General features: G+C 35.3%; 1 protein-coding gene across 1 annotated transcript in view; it reads right to left on the reverse strand.

Moving 5' to 3' along the window:
- The window catches only part of HUWE1 (HECT, UBA and WWE domain containing E3 ubiquitin protein ligase 1), a 1,068,888-nt gene that overhangs the window by 291,251 nt on the left and 758,597 nt on the right, over positions 1 to 19,040 (reverse strand). The window contains exon 73 of the mRNA XM_090396304.1: positions 18,425 to 18,646. Coding sequence (XP_090252430.1) covers positions 18,425 to 18,646 — 222 coding nt within the window. The remainder of the gene's footprint in view (positions 1 to 18,424; positions 18,647 to 19,040) is intronic.

The following is a 19,040-nucleotide window of genomic DNA, read 5'->3' on the forward strand; positions in this document are numbered from 1 at the left end:
ACCCCCCAATACACACACACAAAGCAAATCAGATAAATGCATCCACTTAACAAAAGTAATATACTGGTCTCGTAGATATTACTTGCTTTAGCAGAAAGAACCTACTTGCAAATGAATAAGATTGTCTTCCAAAATTGATCTATGGGTGTGGACATGACTGGTTAGCTCAATCTACATAATAACCTACTGCAATGGTAATGAGCTTCTAGGAGCCAGTAACATAATGAACTATTTCTTTATAGATGTTCTTTTCTTGATTCTGTGGTTCCTAAAAGTTTGAAGGAGAATGAGAATTTCTGAAATGTTTATAGGTATGAAATGTTTATAGTTAAAATCCAATGAAGTTTGTGGTGGATAGTTATCTCAATACTTCTACAGTATATCCAGCTTCAATCAAAACAAATCGACAGGCCCAATGAATTTCCTAATGAATCTTTAGGATTATTTGAAAGCAATGTAGATAATATTTTAGCAGGCATACTATACAGTCAACATGATGCAACCATTTAGCATAGCTGGATAACAAACGTTTTGTAAACTAAGTGCTCGGTTACTGCAAATGTTACTATAATAACCAAAAACTCATTTACCGAAATGTTCAAAACCATGATGTCTTTCCTCATTAATGTCATCATTTTCTGAGATATGTTAGAGACAGGGAAAATATTTCACATTTCTACTATTACTCCATCTATCTGAATGACAGATACAATGAATTACCTAGAGCTAACTAAAGAAGCAAGGATGACACCATGCTGTTTCACACCTATTTTCATGAATTTAACATAATTTCCCTTGGAGACAAATTTGTGTATTAAACTTTGATTTCAGAATGAGAGAAAATTGCAATGCTCATCAGCATACTGTCATGATGTTTGATTGTTTCTGTTCTGGAGCGGACACATTTAAGGTAACCATGTTCTCCAGTCCTATTCCAAAAGTTACTTCAATTCCTACATCTATATGAAGGGCAAAGCAATGGGTACATAGACACAGAGACTCAGTTCACATGCACTTTTATTGTGAATGGAATCTGGCATTTTAAATTCTAAAATGCTAGAGAACTACTGCTAATTTATTATCAAGGAGGATGCTAATGGAGTGTGCCACAAGAGTTAAATACTAGTCAAGAAGCCTTGGTTTGTTTTCATTGTTCCCTAAAAGACCATGTGTTAGAAGGTTTAAAAGTTACCTAGCTTTACTTTTAACATACATTACTCACTACTCAAATATGGGAATAAAAGTTTATTCTGAATTATGCAGTGCTGCCACAGCATGATTCAGAAGTCAGATGCTAAGATGATTGGAGTAGAAATCTCATAGTACCCATCAGTAAAAAACCCAGTGAGAATAACAGAGTAATTTGCTGTATATTCCAGGCAAAATTTCTGTAAGCTTACTTACAGAAGTTAAGAAAAATTGTGAAAGAGAAACCTGAGGAAGTAAACTGGGTTTGGCCAAAACAGCAACTGTAAGGATCATATATTTACTTTAAGACAAATATCATAGCAACATAACAGGATCTATATTTAAACTCTGTAGACCTGATAAGGCATATGACAAGGTGCTAAGAGAGCAGCTATTCAAAAACTACAAGGATAATCTTACTGAATAGCAAACAATATCAAAAACAGCGATGTGGATGAATATCAGAATGGGAAACTGGACAATAAGACTTATTTGTACCTAATGGTCCTACTGAATAAATTTATATGGAAGAAGAAAGGTATTACTTGTATACAAGATAGTGTTCAACTCAATGCCAGTATCATACTTAAAATGAAGATATCAGGAAAGAAGTTACCATTGTTAGCATTCATGAATGTGTTATCAGAGCTAATCTCAATTGGTATGGCCACTTTAACAGAATAGGAGAGGAAAGAATAGCAAAACAAGTGATCTCTGCCAGTGTGACAGGAAAAGAGCAAGAGCTACATAGATTGATACAGCAAAAAGTGCCTTAGAAGACAGAAAATAGATTAATTTGGCGGAAAATTATCAATTGGAAGTTAGTAATGATGTAACTTTTTCATGTAGTACTATCATATTATCCTGTACACACCCATCAGGATATATATCAGGAATTTAATGAATATATATATATTAGATATAACCAGCTAACTGTTGACCTACAACTTCTAAAATTGAAGGAGGTACATGAACATAGGTTAGCGTAAAATCAATTGAAAGACAATGACTTACATATTTCTAATGGTATTATCAATATAGATCACATTAAGAGGTAAAGTAGAACTAAACATCATATTAAAACTTGCAGATATTAATCTTAAGCTCTTTATACTAATGATGTTATCTATACTAACTTCAGCACAACTAAATAACTTCTACGAGAAATTTGGCGTCAAAATCAAAAAAGGAGGGGATGATATTGAAATTATCAACAGCATTCTGGATGAAAACCTATAGAACATGTATGCTATTTTGAAATGGACAACAGAATAAGCAAATCTGGAATACTGGGAGTTAATCTATTTATACGGAATAAGAGTGAATTTAGTCAAAAAAATACTACAAGGCAACAGATTTACAAAAAATTTACAAAAAATTGAGCATTCTAACATTTCACTGGTTGGCACAGCACTCAATTAGAATGTTTTGGAAACAATTCAAATTTGAACTGCACAACAAGGCACCCTCTAGGCCAGATAGCAGCAATGCTAAGTGAGCTGTTCATGCTTACATGGTCTTAGGATTATCTCTGAGATCTTTGGAAAATTAATACAGCCATACTTGGGAGTTATAGGAGTGACTGATAGCTGGTGCTGATTCTAAAATAGTCACTCAGACATGTAGGACTGCTGTGTAGAACAGTTGTCATCTTCAATTTAGTCCTTGTGTGAAGGAATATTTAGAGTATGGTCTGCCAGTCTTGACTTGTCATACACATAATTGCAGATGCAGTTTTGTGTTCAAGGTTGGATGTTAACAGATCTACCAGTCTGTTCAGAGTAGGCACAGAAAACTTTTATACTCCAATAAGTACAAAAGGATGAAACTGATTCTTAGAAAATGGATGAAAGTAATTACTGAATGTGGGGTCCAAGGATTGCAGAGAACTTTAGCTATCTTGTTAAATGTAAGTTGAAGGAGGCATACAGTATTTTGTTTATTTTATAGTGGTTGCAGCTACTAGCTAAAAAAAATGTCTTAAAGGTAACTGAGTTCAGATTCCAAGGGAAATAGTGTTTTTTGAGAGTGCTATGCTGCTGGGATGGGTGGTAGTGTGACTGCTTATGACTGTTCAGATACTGCAGTCTCTGAACATGCATTCTGGGAGATAAGCAATCTTCGATAGAATTTCTGAATGAGCTTTCTAATTAAGAATAAAATGCTTCTTTAGATCCCCAATGACCAATGGATAACTTTGTTCACAACATTTTCCTTGAAGTCATGCAGTGAACAATATCAAGAAGAGTGCCCAAAACTGCATCAAATGAGCGTGTTGAAGAATTTTAGGACGAGACAAACTGATTAGGAACTATGGGGGGGGGGGGGGAATTGCCCAACAATAGATATGAGAGAGAAAAATGATGCCATGATTGCCACACCAGTCATATTTATTACACTTTTTAAAGATGAATCTTCTTCAATGGCTCTACAGCCTAAATTGACCCTTGGCCTACTGAATTTACCTTCAGCCTTATCTGTCCAAAATTATATTTTCTCTAGTTTGGACATTGTAATATGATGTTGCTATCTTGACTAACAGTGTCTATCCATCTTTTTTTTAGGCTTTCCTTTTGGTCTTTTACCAAGAATTTCACTATTTATTGTCTTCTTAAGAATACTGTCATTTTTCCATTAAAAAAAAAGCTACTTTTTTTTAACTTGATTATCCTAGACCAGGGGTCTAGGATAATCAAGTTCATAATAATCAAGTTCAAGCTCTTGGCATGTGTGCCAATGTGGCACGCTAACGACTTTTTTCCAGCATGCAACCTAAGGCTCACCTTAAAAATTAAATAAATAAATATACATACCCAACATTTTCACTCACCTTAAATAGGGCTCACCTTAAAAATTAAATAAATAAATATACATACCCAACATTTTCACTGAGTTGTATATTTTAACTTAAAAGAATACAATTTTATTCAGCAGAGCGATACCAACAAAAAATTATAATAGAAACAAACACTATCAACTGTTTTAGTAATAAAAAGTAATAAGAAAATAAAATAAATATCCTATTTCCAAGCCATCTATCTCAGCGATATACTGACGTATAAGTTTTGTCCCTTTCAGTTGTTGCATCATTTTCCAGGCAGCCAGACATGTCATAATAAGAAAATGAAACAAATATCCTATTTCCAAGACATCTATCTCAGTGCTATACTGACGTATAAGTTTTGTCCCTTTAAGTTGCTGCATCATTCGCCCGGCAGCCAGACATGTCGTGCCGTGTTTCATAAAGAATTTTAGTTTTCTCAAGTGTTTATACATGAGGATTTGAATTTAAGTCTTAAGTCATTAAATTAAGGAATGGAAGTATTTATAAGGGGTGCTTAAGGGTCAAAGCTGTATAACTGAGAGGAGACCTCCACATAGCCTTTAAAGGAATGCGGAGAACCGACCAGGGCTTCTGACCTAATGTCCAATCCTCACCTTCTTGTGGTGCACCCTGTTGGGTATCTACTTTGATACTGAACGAACGAGAATGGGCTGGCAATTTGGGATTTAGCTGACCAAATTGTATTCTTATTGGTTAAACCAAAATAAAAAATGATGGTACAACATGACAAAATTTCATGCCGGCTGGGGCATCGCCAGGTTAAACAAGGTCCCCGTTGTTTTCTCCAGGGAACCAGGGCGAACAGCGAAAAGTCAGCTACTGGAACAAATCTGAAAACAAACCCCAACTCAACATCACCAGAGTTAAAGATCGGTACTATCAATGTAAGAAGCCTGAATGGCAAAGAAATGGAGCTAGCTGAGGATTTAGATAAGTACCAGATCGACATAATAGGGGTGACTGAAACAAAAAAGACCAAAACTGGTGAGATCTTTCTGAGCAATAAATACAAAATGTTATATTCAGGCAATGACAATCAAGGAAAATAAGGAGTAGCCATAGTATTCAACACAGAATACGAGGCTAATCTTCTTGAATGGCAGGCAGTCTCAAGTAGAGTGATGTAGGCAAATATCAGAATGGGGAACTGGACAATGAGACTTATTTGTGCCTATGGTCCCACAGAAGGTTCTACTAAGTTAGAAGTGGAGGAATTTTTTGACGCTTTAGAAAAAGCAACTGACACAATGAAAAAGGAAGAGTTGGTCCTTGTTGGGGATCTAAATAGCAGAGTAGGAAATAATTGTGAGACATACAAAAATATTTTGGGAAAATTTGGAGAAAATAGCAAAGCTAATAATAATGGCAAATATCTGTTGGATTTCTGCTCAGGACATGGACTGGTTATTACTAACACCATGTTCCAACATAAAAATGTGCACAAATTCACATGGAGAGAAGAGGCTAGGAATAAGAAAAGTCTCACTGACTATGTTATTGTTGATAGTGATGTTTTCTCCCTGGTGCAGGACACCAGAGTGTACAGAGGATTTGAAATTGGAAGTGATCACTATTTAGTCTTGAGCAGGATAAAATTGAATTTCATATTGAAAAGAATGAAATGTAAGAAAGTTTTAAGGTGAATAAAAGTTGAGCAGCTCTCAGATGTGAACTATAGACTAAAATACGCAAACATTATTATTATTATTGTTCCGGGAAACTCCAAGGAGTCGACAGACTCATCGAGGGAGGCCCTAACATTGTGTCTGGAACAACTATTCAACAATCACACAGTATCTATCATGTCTTGCCTTGAACTCATTCACGGTCGTAGCACCCACAACAGACTCTGGAAGCTTATTCCACTCATTCACCACTCTCCAAGTAAAAAACCTAGCTCTAACACCCTTGTCAACCACGCTCTTGCCCAGCTTCCATGCATGGCCCCTAGTACTCCCACCACCAGTCATATTTTCAAAAATATCTTCTGGATCAATCTTATAAAAACCCTTCAGTAATTTGAATGTCTCAATCATATCACCCCTCCTTCCCCTATCGTCCAATTTCTGCAACCCACAAATCCTCAACCTATTCTCATAAGGTTCATTCCACAGACCTGCTATCATCTTGGTCACTCGTCTCTGGACCCTCTCCACTTCCTCCCCATCATGAAGAAACCCTGGTGCCCATAACTGGGCACAGAAGTCCAGATGGGGTCTTATCAAGGCTCGATACAGAGGAACAACAACTTGCTTCTCTCTGCATGTTAAAGTATTTTTTATAAGCCAAGTGATTTGGTGAGCTGTTTTAGTTACTTTTGCAATGTGCCCCCTAAACTTCAACTCCCTATCCACCAGCACTCCCAAATCCTTGGCCTCATCAATCTTCTGGAGTACGGTTCCACCTATTCGATATACTGTTGCTATTCTTTTCACCCCAAAGTGCATAACCTTACACTTTGCCACATTAAACTGACATCCATTTTTCCTAGCCCAGTCCTCCAAACTATCCAAATCATCCTGTAAAATTTTGACATCCTGTGCAATCACAATTGCTCTACCCAACTTTGCATCATCAGCAAACAAGTGAACACTTAATCTCAAATCATGTCCAATATCATTGATGAATAAATTGAAAAGCAGTGGTCCAAGAACAGAGCCCTGCAGCACTCCACTAGTCACAAGACGTCTATTTGACTCCACTCCTGAATAAATCACTCTCTGGTATCTCTCTTTCAACCACCCTCCTATCCATCTTACCAACCCTATATCTATCCCCATCTGCTCCAGTTAACTGATTAGGGTTCCATGTGGTATCCTGTCAAAGGCCTTGGCAAGGTCCAGTAGTATCACTGTAAACCCATTACCCCTATCCAGTTCAGCTGTCACTGTGTTATAAAACGTGAGCAAGTTACTGAGGCATGATCTACCCTTCACAAAACCATTTTGTCCCCCGTACAATATCCCATTTTCATCTATCCAATCATGTATTCTTTTCTTGACTAATTTCTCTAAGACCTTGCCAATGATTCCTGATATGCTAATCAGTCGGTAATTTACAACAGCGGTCTTGAAACCACCTTTATGCAGTGGAACTATTTTCCCCTCCTTCCACCCGCTCGGGACTAACCCAGACCCGAGACTCAAATTAAACAAAATGGTCAAGGGTACTGACAATTCTTTAGCTGCTTCTCGTACAACACGAGCTGGTATACCATCCAATCCCACAGATGTATTGACATTGAGGTTATGCAATAGACTACTCACCTCCACTTCATTAACCACAATTCCCGTATAATCTACTGGTTTATTCGTTTCTGCAATGTCACCACCTGGATGATATACTTTTGCAAAGTGCTCACTCAGTAACTCAACTATCTCAACTGATTCAGTTACCTCCCTACCATCGGCATTCTTTAAAATCATTCTGCCATGTACAATTTTTCCTTTTACTTGCTACATATCTAAAAAACTATTTAGGATTCTCTTTAGCCCACATGGCCATGGTTCTTTCGTAATCCTTTTTTGCTTTTCTTACCACACTCGTCACCCTTCCAGCCTGCGCTTTATACCGTTCGTGTGCCTGCCGGTCACCTTTCTCCTTAAATTCCCTCCATAGTTGTTTCTTTTTTTGCAGCTCAAGCTTAATGGTGTTATTCATCCATTTAACCCCTACTTGATTTATTCGGACTCTAGGTATACAGTCAGCCATTGATTCATGCAAGCACTTCTTAACTACCTCCCATGCACTATCAACTTCTAGTCCTTGCAGTTGTACATGCCATGGCACTGAGCCAATCAAACTCCTAAGCTTGTCATACTTTCCAGTCCGATAATGCCACATGTACCCTGTCTTAATTGAAAATTCTACACCTTTAGCCACCACCCAAGTCAAGACCCTATGATCACTCTCACCGATTGGTGGCAATGTGGTCATATTTGTTACAGCCAAATCCTTAGATGAAATTACTAGGTCAAGCACTCTCTGATCCCTAGTATTTTCCATTACATGCTGTCGAAGATAGCTATCCCTCGATAACCGCATAAAATCCAATTCCTTCCTCCCGTGTGTGCTCTCCTCACTCCAATCAATGCGACCATTATTCAAGGAAAAATGAAAGAGTTTGAGAACAGGACCAAATCTTGAAGATTCAATGGCAAACCCTGAAGAAAACATTGATTGATTCAATCAGAGAGGCATTTGGTGAGGTTGTGTGCAAGGATAAAAACAATCAGAACTCCCTGGTGGACAGGAAGTTAAAGAGGCAGTGAAGGAAAAGAAGAAAGCATATCAAAAGTTCCTGGCAAATAAGTCAGCTTTTACTCTTACAGAATACAGAGACAAATGTAAGAAAGCTAAACAAAAGTCATGTGAGGACTTTGGCAAGAATATAGAAAATAAATATCAAGAAGGTGGCAAAATATTCGGGAGGTTGTTGAAGAAGCTTAGGAATGGAGGAAAGAGTGCTGTAAAAGGAATTAGAGATGATAAAGGTGAAATGAAAACAGGAGAAAAAGATATCCTTGAAGTATGGAGTAATTACTTTGAAAAACTGCTAAATGAAACAAGCAGTGATGACAGCACAGTGATAAAAAACACTGACCAGGCATGCAGTCAGGAATACATATCCATACTTGAAGTAGAAAAAGCCATCAAAGGCTTGAAATGTGGAAAGGCAGCAGGAGTAGATGATATTCGACCAGAAATGCTGAAGTATGGTGGTATAAGAGTCTTACAGTGGCTGCACTGCATAGTTCAGAAAGCCTGGACAGAGGGACGAATTCCTGATGATTGGAGTAGAGCTCTCATAGTACCCATATATAAAAAGGGAAATAAAACTGAATGTGAGAATTACAGAGGTATTTCCCTACTGAGTGTTCCTGACAAGGTCTATGCAAGTATACTTGAGAAAAGGTTGAGAAGAAAAGAATTGTGGAAGAAAAGCTTGGTGAAGAACAAGCTGGATTCAGGTCAAATAGAGGCTGTCAGGATCAGATCTTCACTTTACGACAAATAGTCGAGAAAGCATGGGAATACAACAAAGATCTGTATTTAAGTTTTGTCGATTTAGAAAAGGCATATGACAAGGTGCCCAAGAGAGAAGCTGTTCAATACGCTGCAGTTATATGGTGTCAATGGGGCATTATATCAAGCAATACTTAGTCTTTATTTGAGTTGTAAGTCAGCAGTTAGAAATGAAGGAAGTACAGGAAGATGGTTTAATGTTAAATCTGGTGTGAGACAAAGATGTACATTATCCCCTCTGTTATTCATTATCTATATGGATCACATTATGAAGGAAAGTGGTATTAAACCTGATATCAAAATTGGAGATGTTAATGTCAGCTCTTTGCTTTATGCGGATGATGTTATACTTTTAAATAAATCCGCTACAAGTCTGCAAGATTCTCTGACTAAATTGAATAGCTGTTGTTATAGACATGGTATGAAGGTCAGCAATAAAAAGACAAAGACAATGAAAATAGGTAGAATCATTGAAAATGTCAACTGTGTTGTGAATGGAGAACCTGTGGAACAAGTGAAACATTTCAGCTACTTAGGCACGATTTTTACTGAAGATGGTAAATTAAATATAGAAATAGACAACAGAATCAGCAAAGCTGGTATGGTAGGAAGTCAAGTGAATAAATTCATATGGAATAAAAGAGATATTAGTCGGAACATTAAATTAGCTGTATACAAGACAAGTGTTCAAACCAGTTTTAACTTATGGATCTGAGAGCTGAATCAGAAGTAAAACACTTGACCAAAGACTAGAGACCGCAGATATGAGAGTCCTGAGAAAGATTAGAGGCATGAACAGATAGCATCAATGGCAATATCATATTAAAAATGAGGATATTAGGAAATAACTTGACATTGTCAGCATCCAGGAATGTGTTAGCAGAGCTAATCTCAAGTGGTATGGTCACTTAAATAGAATGGGAAAGGAAAGATTAGCAAAACAAGTGTTCTCTGCCAGGTTTGCAGGAAAACGACCCAGAGGAAGACCAAGATATAGGTGGATTGATACAGTACGAAGTGCCTTAGATGATAGAAATATAAGATCTGATAATGTTGGAGTCTTGACAAGTAACAGACTGATTTGGAGGAAAATTGTAGATAGGAAGTTAGTAATGATATAATTTTTTCATGTAGTACTGTCATCTCCTGTACACCCCTTGAGGATACATGGCAGGAATTTGATGATGATGAGTATTTATAGTCAATTAATGTTTAATTTATTAGATATAAATGCAAATTTTCTTTACATTGACATAAACATAAGTTATTGTTAAAGTAATGTGAGATGTACTATCAATATTCAGGATTATGAGGTGTTCTTTGCACGTGATTAGATGGCATGCGTACCCTGCTCTTTCATTTGCATGTGTAGGTAGGCTTATAATTGTACTAATTTTTGGTTTGCTTAAACTTGGTAGGTGCATGCAGAGAACGATTATGATGAGATTTTGAGTCCAAATTATAAATTTTTGTGTACATACTTCACATTTTTGCACTCTATGATCCAATTTTCATTAAAGTTGAAAGCTGTATGAAGAAAGCAATTATTTTTTTGTATGTACCTTCATATTTATGCTATATATATACACATATACATACACACACGAACACATGTATATATGCACGCACGCACGCACGCACACACACACACCATTATTCTTTTATTTTTATTTGCTTTCTGACCTTTACAGATTGTACAGAATGTCACAACTACCAGCAAAGAAACACAGACTTTCAAATGAAGAAGATATTAGAGAATACTGGACTGAAACATTTGGTATGATTAAGAAAGATAATAAAGCACTATGCATTTTATGTTGCGAATCAATTGTTTGTTAAACTTCTTATGTAACAAAACATTTTGAAACTGTTCATAAGAATTTAAGCAATAAAACTAAGAGGTTTTTTGTCTTCAAAAAAGGTCTGATGCATTGATGAAATTTATTTCAGGTAGGCCTAGTTCCAAGAAACCTCAAGACCAGTTGCTACTAGTTTTGAGGTTTCAAAAGTTATTGCCCAACATGGAAAACCACTCAGTGATTGGGATTATATTAAAAAAGCATGGCTAGAATGTGTTCCTTTCCTTTCTTGACAATCTTTCAGAAAAGTTAAAAATTATTCAGTGCATTAAAGATTTGTCTGTGAGTAGAAAAACAGTTAAGGATAGGATACTTAAGTTGGAAAGAAATACAACAGAACAATTAACAAAAGATTTGGCTTCATGTAAGTTATTTTTTATTTGCGTTAACGAGAGTACAGACATTACATCATCAGCTATGCTTGGTTTTTTGTGGGTTGACAAAGTATGCTATGAGATGATAAACCTTGTAACACTACCCGAGCATACAACTGGGGTTGAAATATGTAAAGCAGTTATGAACAAATTATCTATTCGACAAATTGATATTTCAAAAGAGGTATCCGTCACAACAGATGGTGGAACCCAGCATGAACGGTAAGGAAGCAGGATTTATGAATCTGTTTGCAAAACATGTTGGTCATCCTGATAGGTTTCATTGCGTCATACATGAGGAGATTATGTGCAAAAGCTGGCCTAAAGGAACTTCAAGAAGTGATGCAAACAGTAACCAACATTGTTAATTACATTTTTGCATATGCTTTTAATAAAAGACTATTTCAAAATCTATTGAATGAGGTGGATTCATTGTACAAAGGACTAATAATGTACAACAATGTTCGTTGGCTTGGCTTGGTCGAGGTCTTCTTCTGAAATGATTTGTTGAATGCTTGGATGAGATAAATCTCTTTTTGATTAATCAAGAAATATCTTATTAAATGTCAAATTCAAAAATGTATGATAACGTGTGGGTTTGTAAACTGATGTTTTTTGCATATTTTTGTGAATATTTAAATAACTTGAACCTTAAACTATAAGGATCTGATAAGACTCTTGATATTATGTTTGATTACATAAAGGATTTTAAATGAGGCTAGGAGATTTTAAGAGAGAGTTGAAGTATAAAAAGCCATCAAAGGCTTGAAATGTGGAAAGGCAGCAGGAGTAGATGATATTCGAACAGAAATGCTGAAGTATGGTGGTATAAGAGTCTTACAGTGGCTGCACTGCATAGTTCAGAAAGCCTGGACAGAGGGACGAATTCCCGATGACTGGAGTAGAGCTCTCATAGTACCTATATATAAAAAGGGAAATAAAACTGAATGTGAGAATTACAGAGGTATTTCCCTACTGAGTGTTCCTGGCAAGATCTATGCAAGTATACTTGAGAAACGGTTGAAAAGAATTGTGGAAGAAAAGCTTGGTGAAGAACAAGCTGGATTCAAGCCAAATAGAGGCTGTCAGGCTCAGATCTTCACTTTACGACAAATAGTGGAGAAAGCATGGGAACATAACAAAGATCTGTATTGAAGTTTTGTCGATTTGGAAAAGGCATATGACAAGGTGCCCAAGAGAGAAGCTGTTCAATACGTTGCAGTTATATGGTGTCAATGGGGCATTATATCAAGCAATACTTAGTCTTTATTTGAGTTGTAAGTCAGCAGTTAGAATTGAAGGAAGTACAGGAAGATGGTTTAATGTTAAATCTGGTGTGAGACAAGGATGTACATTATCCCCTCTGTTATTCATTATCTATATGGATCACATTATGAAGGAAAGTGGTATTAAACCTGATATCAAAATTGGAGATGTTAATGTCAGCTCTTTGCTTTATGAGGATGATGTTATACTTCTAAATAAATCCGCTACAAGTCTGCAAGATTCTCTGACTAAATTGAATAGCTGTTGTAATAGACATGGTATGAAGGTCAGCAATAAAAAGATAAAGACAATGAAAATAGGTAGAATCATTGAAAATGTCAACTGTGTTGTGAATGGAGAACCTGTGGAACAAGTGAAACATTTCAGCTACTTAGGCACAATTTTTACTGAAGATGGTAAATTAAATATAGAAATAGACAACAGAATCAGCAAAGCTGGTATGGTGGGAAGTCAATTGAATAAATTCATATGGAATAAGAGAGAAATTAGTCGGAGCACTAAATTAGCTGTATACAAAACAGTGTTCAAACCAGTTTTAACTTATGGATGTGAGAGCTGGGTCAGAAGTAAAACACTTGACCAAAGACTTGAGACTGCAGATATGAGAGTCCTGAGAAAGATTAGAGGCGTGAACAGATGGCATCAATGGCAATATCATATTAAAAATGAGGATATTAGGAAAGAACTTGACATTGTCAGCATCCAGGAATGCGTTAGCAGAGCTAATCTCAGGTGGTATGGTCACTTAAGTAGAATGAGAGAGGAAGGATTAGCAAAACAAGTGTTCTCTGCCAGGTTGGCAAAAAAACGACCCAGAGGAAGACCAAGATATAGGTGGATTGATACGGTACAAAGTGCCTTAGACGATAGAAATATAAGATCTGATGATGTTGGAGTCTTGACAAGTAACAGACTGATTTGGAGGAAAATTGTAGATAGGAAGTTAGTAATGATGTAAATTTTTCATGTAGTACTGTCACATCCTGTACACCCCTTGAGGGTACATGGCAGGAATTTGATGATGATGAGGTTTTAAGAGGGATATAGACAGTGAGAAATTTAGATATTTTCCAAACCTAAAGAAATACATCAATGATCCCCAAAAGGATGACAAAACAGACTGCCAATGACTTCAAAAGATATTTTTAAACATTATGTTGGACTGTTGATCGGTTCTCTCTAAGATTTGTTAAGTTCAGAGAATTAGAAGACTGCAAAGTTTATTAAGTTTCCTGGCACTATAAAACTGGATGAATTAAGCTTGCAGATGTTTTCGTGAATAAATATGAATAATTTTGAAATGCAGTTGATTGATTTTCAAAACAGCTCAATTTGGAGGCGGAAATTTGTCGACCTCAGTAATGCTGTTTACAACAGCATTACTATCCATTTTTTCATCTACATATTCTTGTGAATCACTTCTCAGTGATGAACTTTGTTAAGTCTCATAATAGGAGTAGCCTTACAAATGAAACTAGTACCATGCATATCTCTAGAGGTTACAAGATATAAACCTGATATAAATTATCTGTCATCGGTGATACAGCAGCAGAAGTCTCATTGATGCTAAATAAAAAAAAAGTCCATATTTTTCTTTCTCTAGTTTTGATTTAGCATTTTCTCCTAAAAAATGGTAAAGATTAATTTCTGTTTAATGTATTATATAGGTAAAATAACATTTTATTTTATCTGTAATTTTTATGTATTACTTATTAAGTATATTTATTAAGGGATTAAGAATTAATATCTTTAATTTTTTCTTTTATTGTGCTTTTGTCAAGTAAAATGAGTATGAGATTGGTGTGCACTAATATATTGGAAAAACGTTTGTCTGATTGCTCTTTATAAAAAAAAACAAAAAAAATTCAGAATTAGTGTTTACTCTTTTGGCTGATGTTAAAAACCGCGTCTTTTAAAGACGCAGTTTTTTATAGCTGCATATGGCAGCTAGAATTACACTTAAAGGCAAATAAAAAATATCCACGCTATCAACAGGATAGAAGGACTTTTAAGTACAACTTCCATCATTAATTTTTTACATTCATTCAATCTTACATGACTTACAATAATCACTCCTACAATATTCTTTGATTTTACCACTCTAGTGTGATATTTGATTCTTTGAAAAGGTTCTCCAAGTACTTAAAAGGCACCAAATAATAATATGTTCCCAAAAAAATTTCGGTTGGTACATGAGAAAATTTTGCATCAAAGATTTGACGATTCTGGTAATTTTCACACATTAAGTTTTTTATAGAGCTGGTATAACGCATTGTTGTATCGCATCCTCCAGACACCATTCTCACTCACTAGAAGAAATGTTTGTCTCAGGATTTTCCTTTCAAATGCTGAAATCAAATTCTCTACTCTTTGACGTAAATATCCAGGTTTGACATCTGTAGGTAACAACTGGATGAATTATGATTTATATATTTGTATTCTAGCATTCAATGGATATCTTTTGAGTGAACTGCATAAATTCAAAAATTGAGTAAATAAGTGAATTGCTCTGCTTTTTCTATTTCAAGGTTCCAAATCTTCACATTTGTATCAGTTAACTGATTCTGCCTGGTATTAATCATTATTTTAGTTATTTATCAACTTTGTTGATAAATTTTTTTTAGCCCTCTCTTGCACTGATTTTTCTAATTCCAAATATGTTGCTTCTAGACATGTTATCATCTACATATGCTACAATCTGTACTGATTTTTTTTTGTTTTAACCGTTCAGATTATGCTCTTTCTACATTCTTTTGGCATTTCCTCTTTCTTCCACATGATAAAAATTAATTCATATGTTTTAATCTTTAAAGGTACCTGTGGAATAACTATAAACATATATTTCATACAGTATCATCTACTTACTTTCCTCTTGCCGTGAGAGCTCTACAGAATCATCTCCATCAATAGTAGTTGGTATATAATTTTGATTTACAGAACAAACATTCTTATTCAGCAGATTCATGAAATTCTCTGTTTTTTTTTAAACATGTTCCTTGTCCATCTCTGAATCTAGACTAGGCTTATATCCTCTTGATTTGTTTAGTTGTATTATAAGCTTGCCCTTGTTCTTCATTTCATGTTCTACTGTGCATATCATTTTAATTATAAGGGCATGTCTTTTCTTCCTTTGAAAAATTTCATCTGCTTCTTGTCTCAGTTCTTTATATTTTCTTTCTTTAATCCTAGTTGATAATGGAATAAATTCTTGGCATGATTTATTTCTTTTTATTACTGTTTGAGCACATTCTTCATCAAAATCTCTCAAATTTTTTTTTTTTGCTTATTTTGGTATCGCAGAGTTTCTTTTATGATACTCAGAATACATGGCTTAACATGTATCCAACTTCTTTCTAATCTACATTTTCAGCCTCTATTTTTTTTTTTTTTTTTTTCCATTTTGTTCTTGTAATTGGTTTTAACTTCAATTTCTTTAAGTTCCGCTTTAGCACTATTTCATGTCTTTCTTGTTTCTTCACAAATATTCTGCACCTATATTTTGACTAGGTAATGATCAGAATCATAACAAGCTCTTCTATATAATCTTCTATATAAGACTTAATACTCAATGATGGTCTTATCAAAAGCACATGATCAATTTGATTAAATATTGTGCCATTTGGAGATATCCATTTGCTTTATGGATCTCTTTATGAGGAAAGCATGTACAGGATATAACCATATTTTTTACTTATAAGTACCACAAGTTTGGGAAATTTGACTATGAAAAAGTTCCTTACTCAAACTCCTAGTTTCCCCATCTGCTTTGAAGTAATCCACTTGGGAATGTGATCCCAGCAGTTCTTTCTCATGATTCCATTCATCTCTGGATGTCCTCAAATGGGACTGTTGAACACCTCCTGCAATTGTGCCTGAATCTTCTCAATTCATGACAAAATGCCATCTTTCAAGCTGGCATTTCATCTTAGGGAACAGAAATAAGTCATAGAGGACAACATCAGGCAAATGGAGGGGTGAAATTGAGCTCCCACAGCTATTTCAAAACCTCACAATCAAATTTTCTGCTGAGAGTTTGACCAGCAAGGAGGAACCTTGTCGACAATGACTTAAATGTAAAAAACATTGACTTGACATTGCTGTGAACTTGATATATATATATATTTTTTTTTTTTGGCTGCAGTAAATTGGCACTTCTGACTTCCACTATGATGACTGCTGCTTTGTTTTAGGTTCATAACTAAATCTATGATTCATCACCAGTTCTGACCTTAAAGATGAAGTTTTCAGTCACCTCTAGTTTGATCTTTGAACTCCCTGAAGAAAACAATGTGATGTCTTACAATCTCACAAACATCATGAATAGTTCACCTATGATCTACAAGGATAACGTTTTTGTGAGCACACTTTTGAAAATTTTCTGGTGGTGTGCTTATCAACAATCATCTGGAATGCTCTTCACCAGTTTGATCTTTGAACTCCCTGAAGAAAACAATGATGTCTTACAATCTCACAAACATCATGAATAGTTCACCTATGATCTACAAGGATAACGTTTTTGTGAGCACACTTTTGAGCTTTTTCTGGTGGTGTGCTTGTCAACAATCATCTGGAATGCTCTTCATCATTCATAGACGTACATCTGTCCTTGAAGCATTTATACCACAAAAAAGTTTTGATATGGCTCATAGCATTATCATCAAACACTTTCTTAAGTATTCTAGTAGAATTCTGCAGCAATTTTTTGAGGTCGAAGCAAAATTTGATGCAGATTCTTTGCTCCTTAAACTTTATTTTTTTAACTCTCTTCAGACAGAAAGGAAGAACAAAATATATCAACATTTGTCTCAAACATATGAGAGGTGTAGTTTTTATGTTCCAAAAGACAGAGGTGGATGGACTGAAAGTTGTTTCTGCAGATTTGAAGATGATGGAAAATTAATGTTAGCAGTTGCTTATTCTGCAATGTGCTTAAATAGAAGAGTATTGGAAACTAGTTCAGTGCCTATGAAAATGCACAGAGAAATTTTCAATTTTCAAAAATTTTATAGAAGTTTCTGGTAAACTAACATGCCACCCAAAGTGAGAATGGTTCTCTAAGGTTGGGTAGATTTGAACTTCTCTAAATTCAGCAGAATATTCAATCTGGATGTTAATGTTTTGGGTATAAAAAATGACAGTGCTGAAGGACAATTTATTCATTCCATTGATCTTTTATACTAAAATGTTCAAGTAATTAAATATTTCTTCTAATAATTAAATTCTCCAAAAATAGCTAAAGCACCTATTAATTCTTTGCATTTTTTGACCTAACACATATGGAATATTTTGCATAGATATGGGCGTCCCATTTTGAAGAGGATGAGGATTTATTGGAGAGGGTCTAGAGATGACTAACTTATGAATGCTTTAGGTATGAAGATGAATTCAGGGAATGCTAGATACAGGTAAAAAAAGAATTCACTGGAAGTTGTAAGGAAATTGTGAGAAGGGATTTATGTGGTTTGGATTACAGCCAAAGGAGCCTATGAGTCCTGTTAATTATGTTCATTAACTGCAGGTGTTGTCAGCCAGTTTGCATGTTTTGAGGGAGGGAAAAGAAAAAAACAGCTAACTCTACATGACATGGCTAACTGATCTTTATAAAAGAAAAAGGTTCGAAACTTTTATGTGTGTATATATATATATATATATATATATATATATAAAGATTCTTCGATTTGGAGATGTTTTTTGAATGTGGAAACAGTGAATGAGTTTAAGGCACAGTTCAATGAACAGAGTGCAATAGTGGGGACCTCATGAGATTACTAATCCTTTGATGTTGTTAATAACCAATAACCACAGATAACAATGTTTTAATTTAAATCTAAATACTGTATACTAACCTACATACTACTGGAGAGGCCTGGGGATGGATGGTAACAACAGGCATACTGCCAGTTGCAGATGACAATGGACTTGATGTTGGATGCCTATCATTAATTTTTTTTGTGCCAGCACCATGTCCATGACGATGGATTTGGAAGACATTGGTTCGGCAACCTAGAGCAGCATCAAGGCTAATAGAAAGCCAGGATGGCTGGCTACTTCGACTACTGGAATCTAACCTAGAAATATAAATATATTTCAAAAAGATAAGTGGACTGATATTATTATATATTTTTTTTGAAAAATAAGGTAGAACTGAATGTTAATTTGATTTTTTTCCCCTTTACACACACACACACACACACTTTTATTCATTGTATGCATGTAATCATTTTTCTAGTATATGTCTCTATGTGCAATTCTAGATGCAAATATCTTAATGTTAGTGATAAATTTAAATCCAATAATTTCTTGTTAAGCCCACTCTATGATATATAATTTCACTTCTTGAAACGAGCTCTGCCTTTTGCTTAGGTTTGTTTATAATTGTGTCAATGACTATGTTCTTGGGGATCCTAACAGTAACATGTGACTGGCTGGAAAGAGAGAGAGAACAGAAGCACTTTATAACTT

This window comes from Typopeltis vanoorti, chromosome 1, assembly GCF_054136105.1.
Source record: "Typopeltis vanoorti isolate ZY-2024b chromosome 1, IOZ_Tvanoo_1.0, whole genome shotgun sequence".
Taxonomy (NCBI): Eukaryota; Metazoa; Arthropoda; class Arachnida; order Uropygi; family Thelyphonidae; genus Typopeltis; species Typopeltis vanoorti.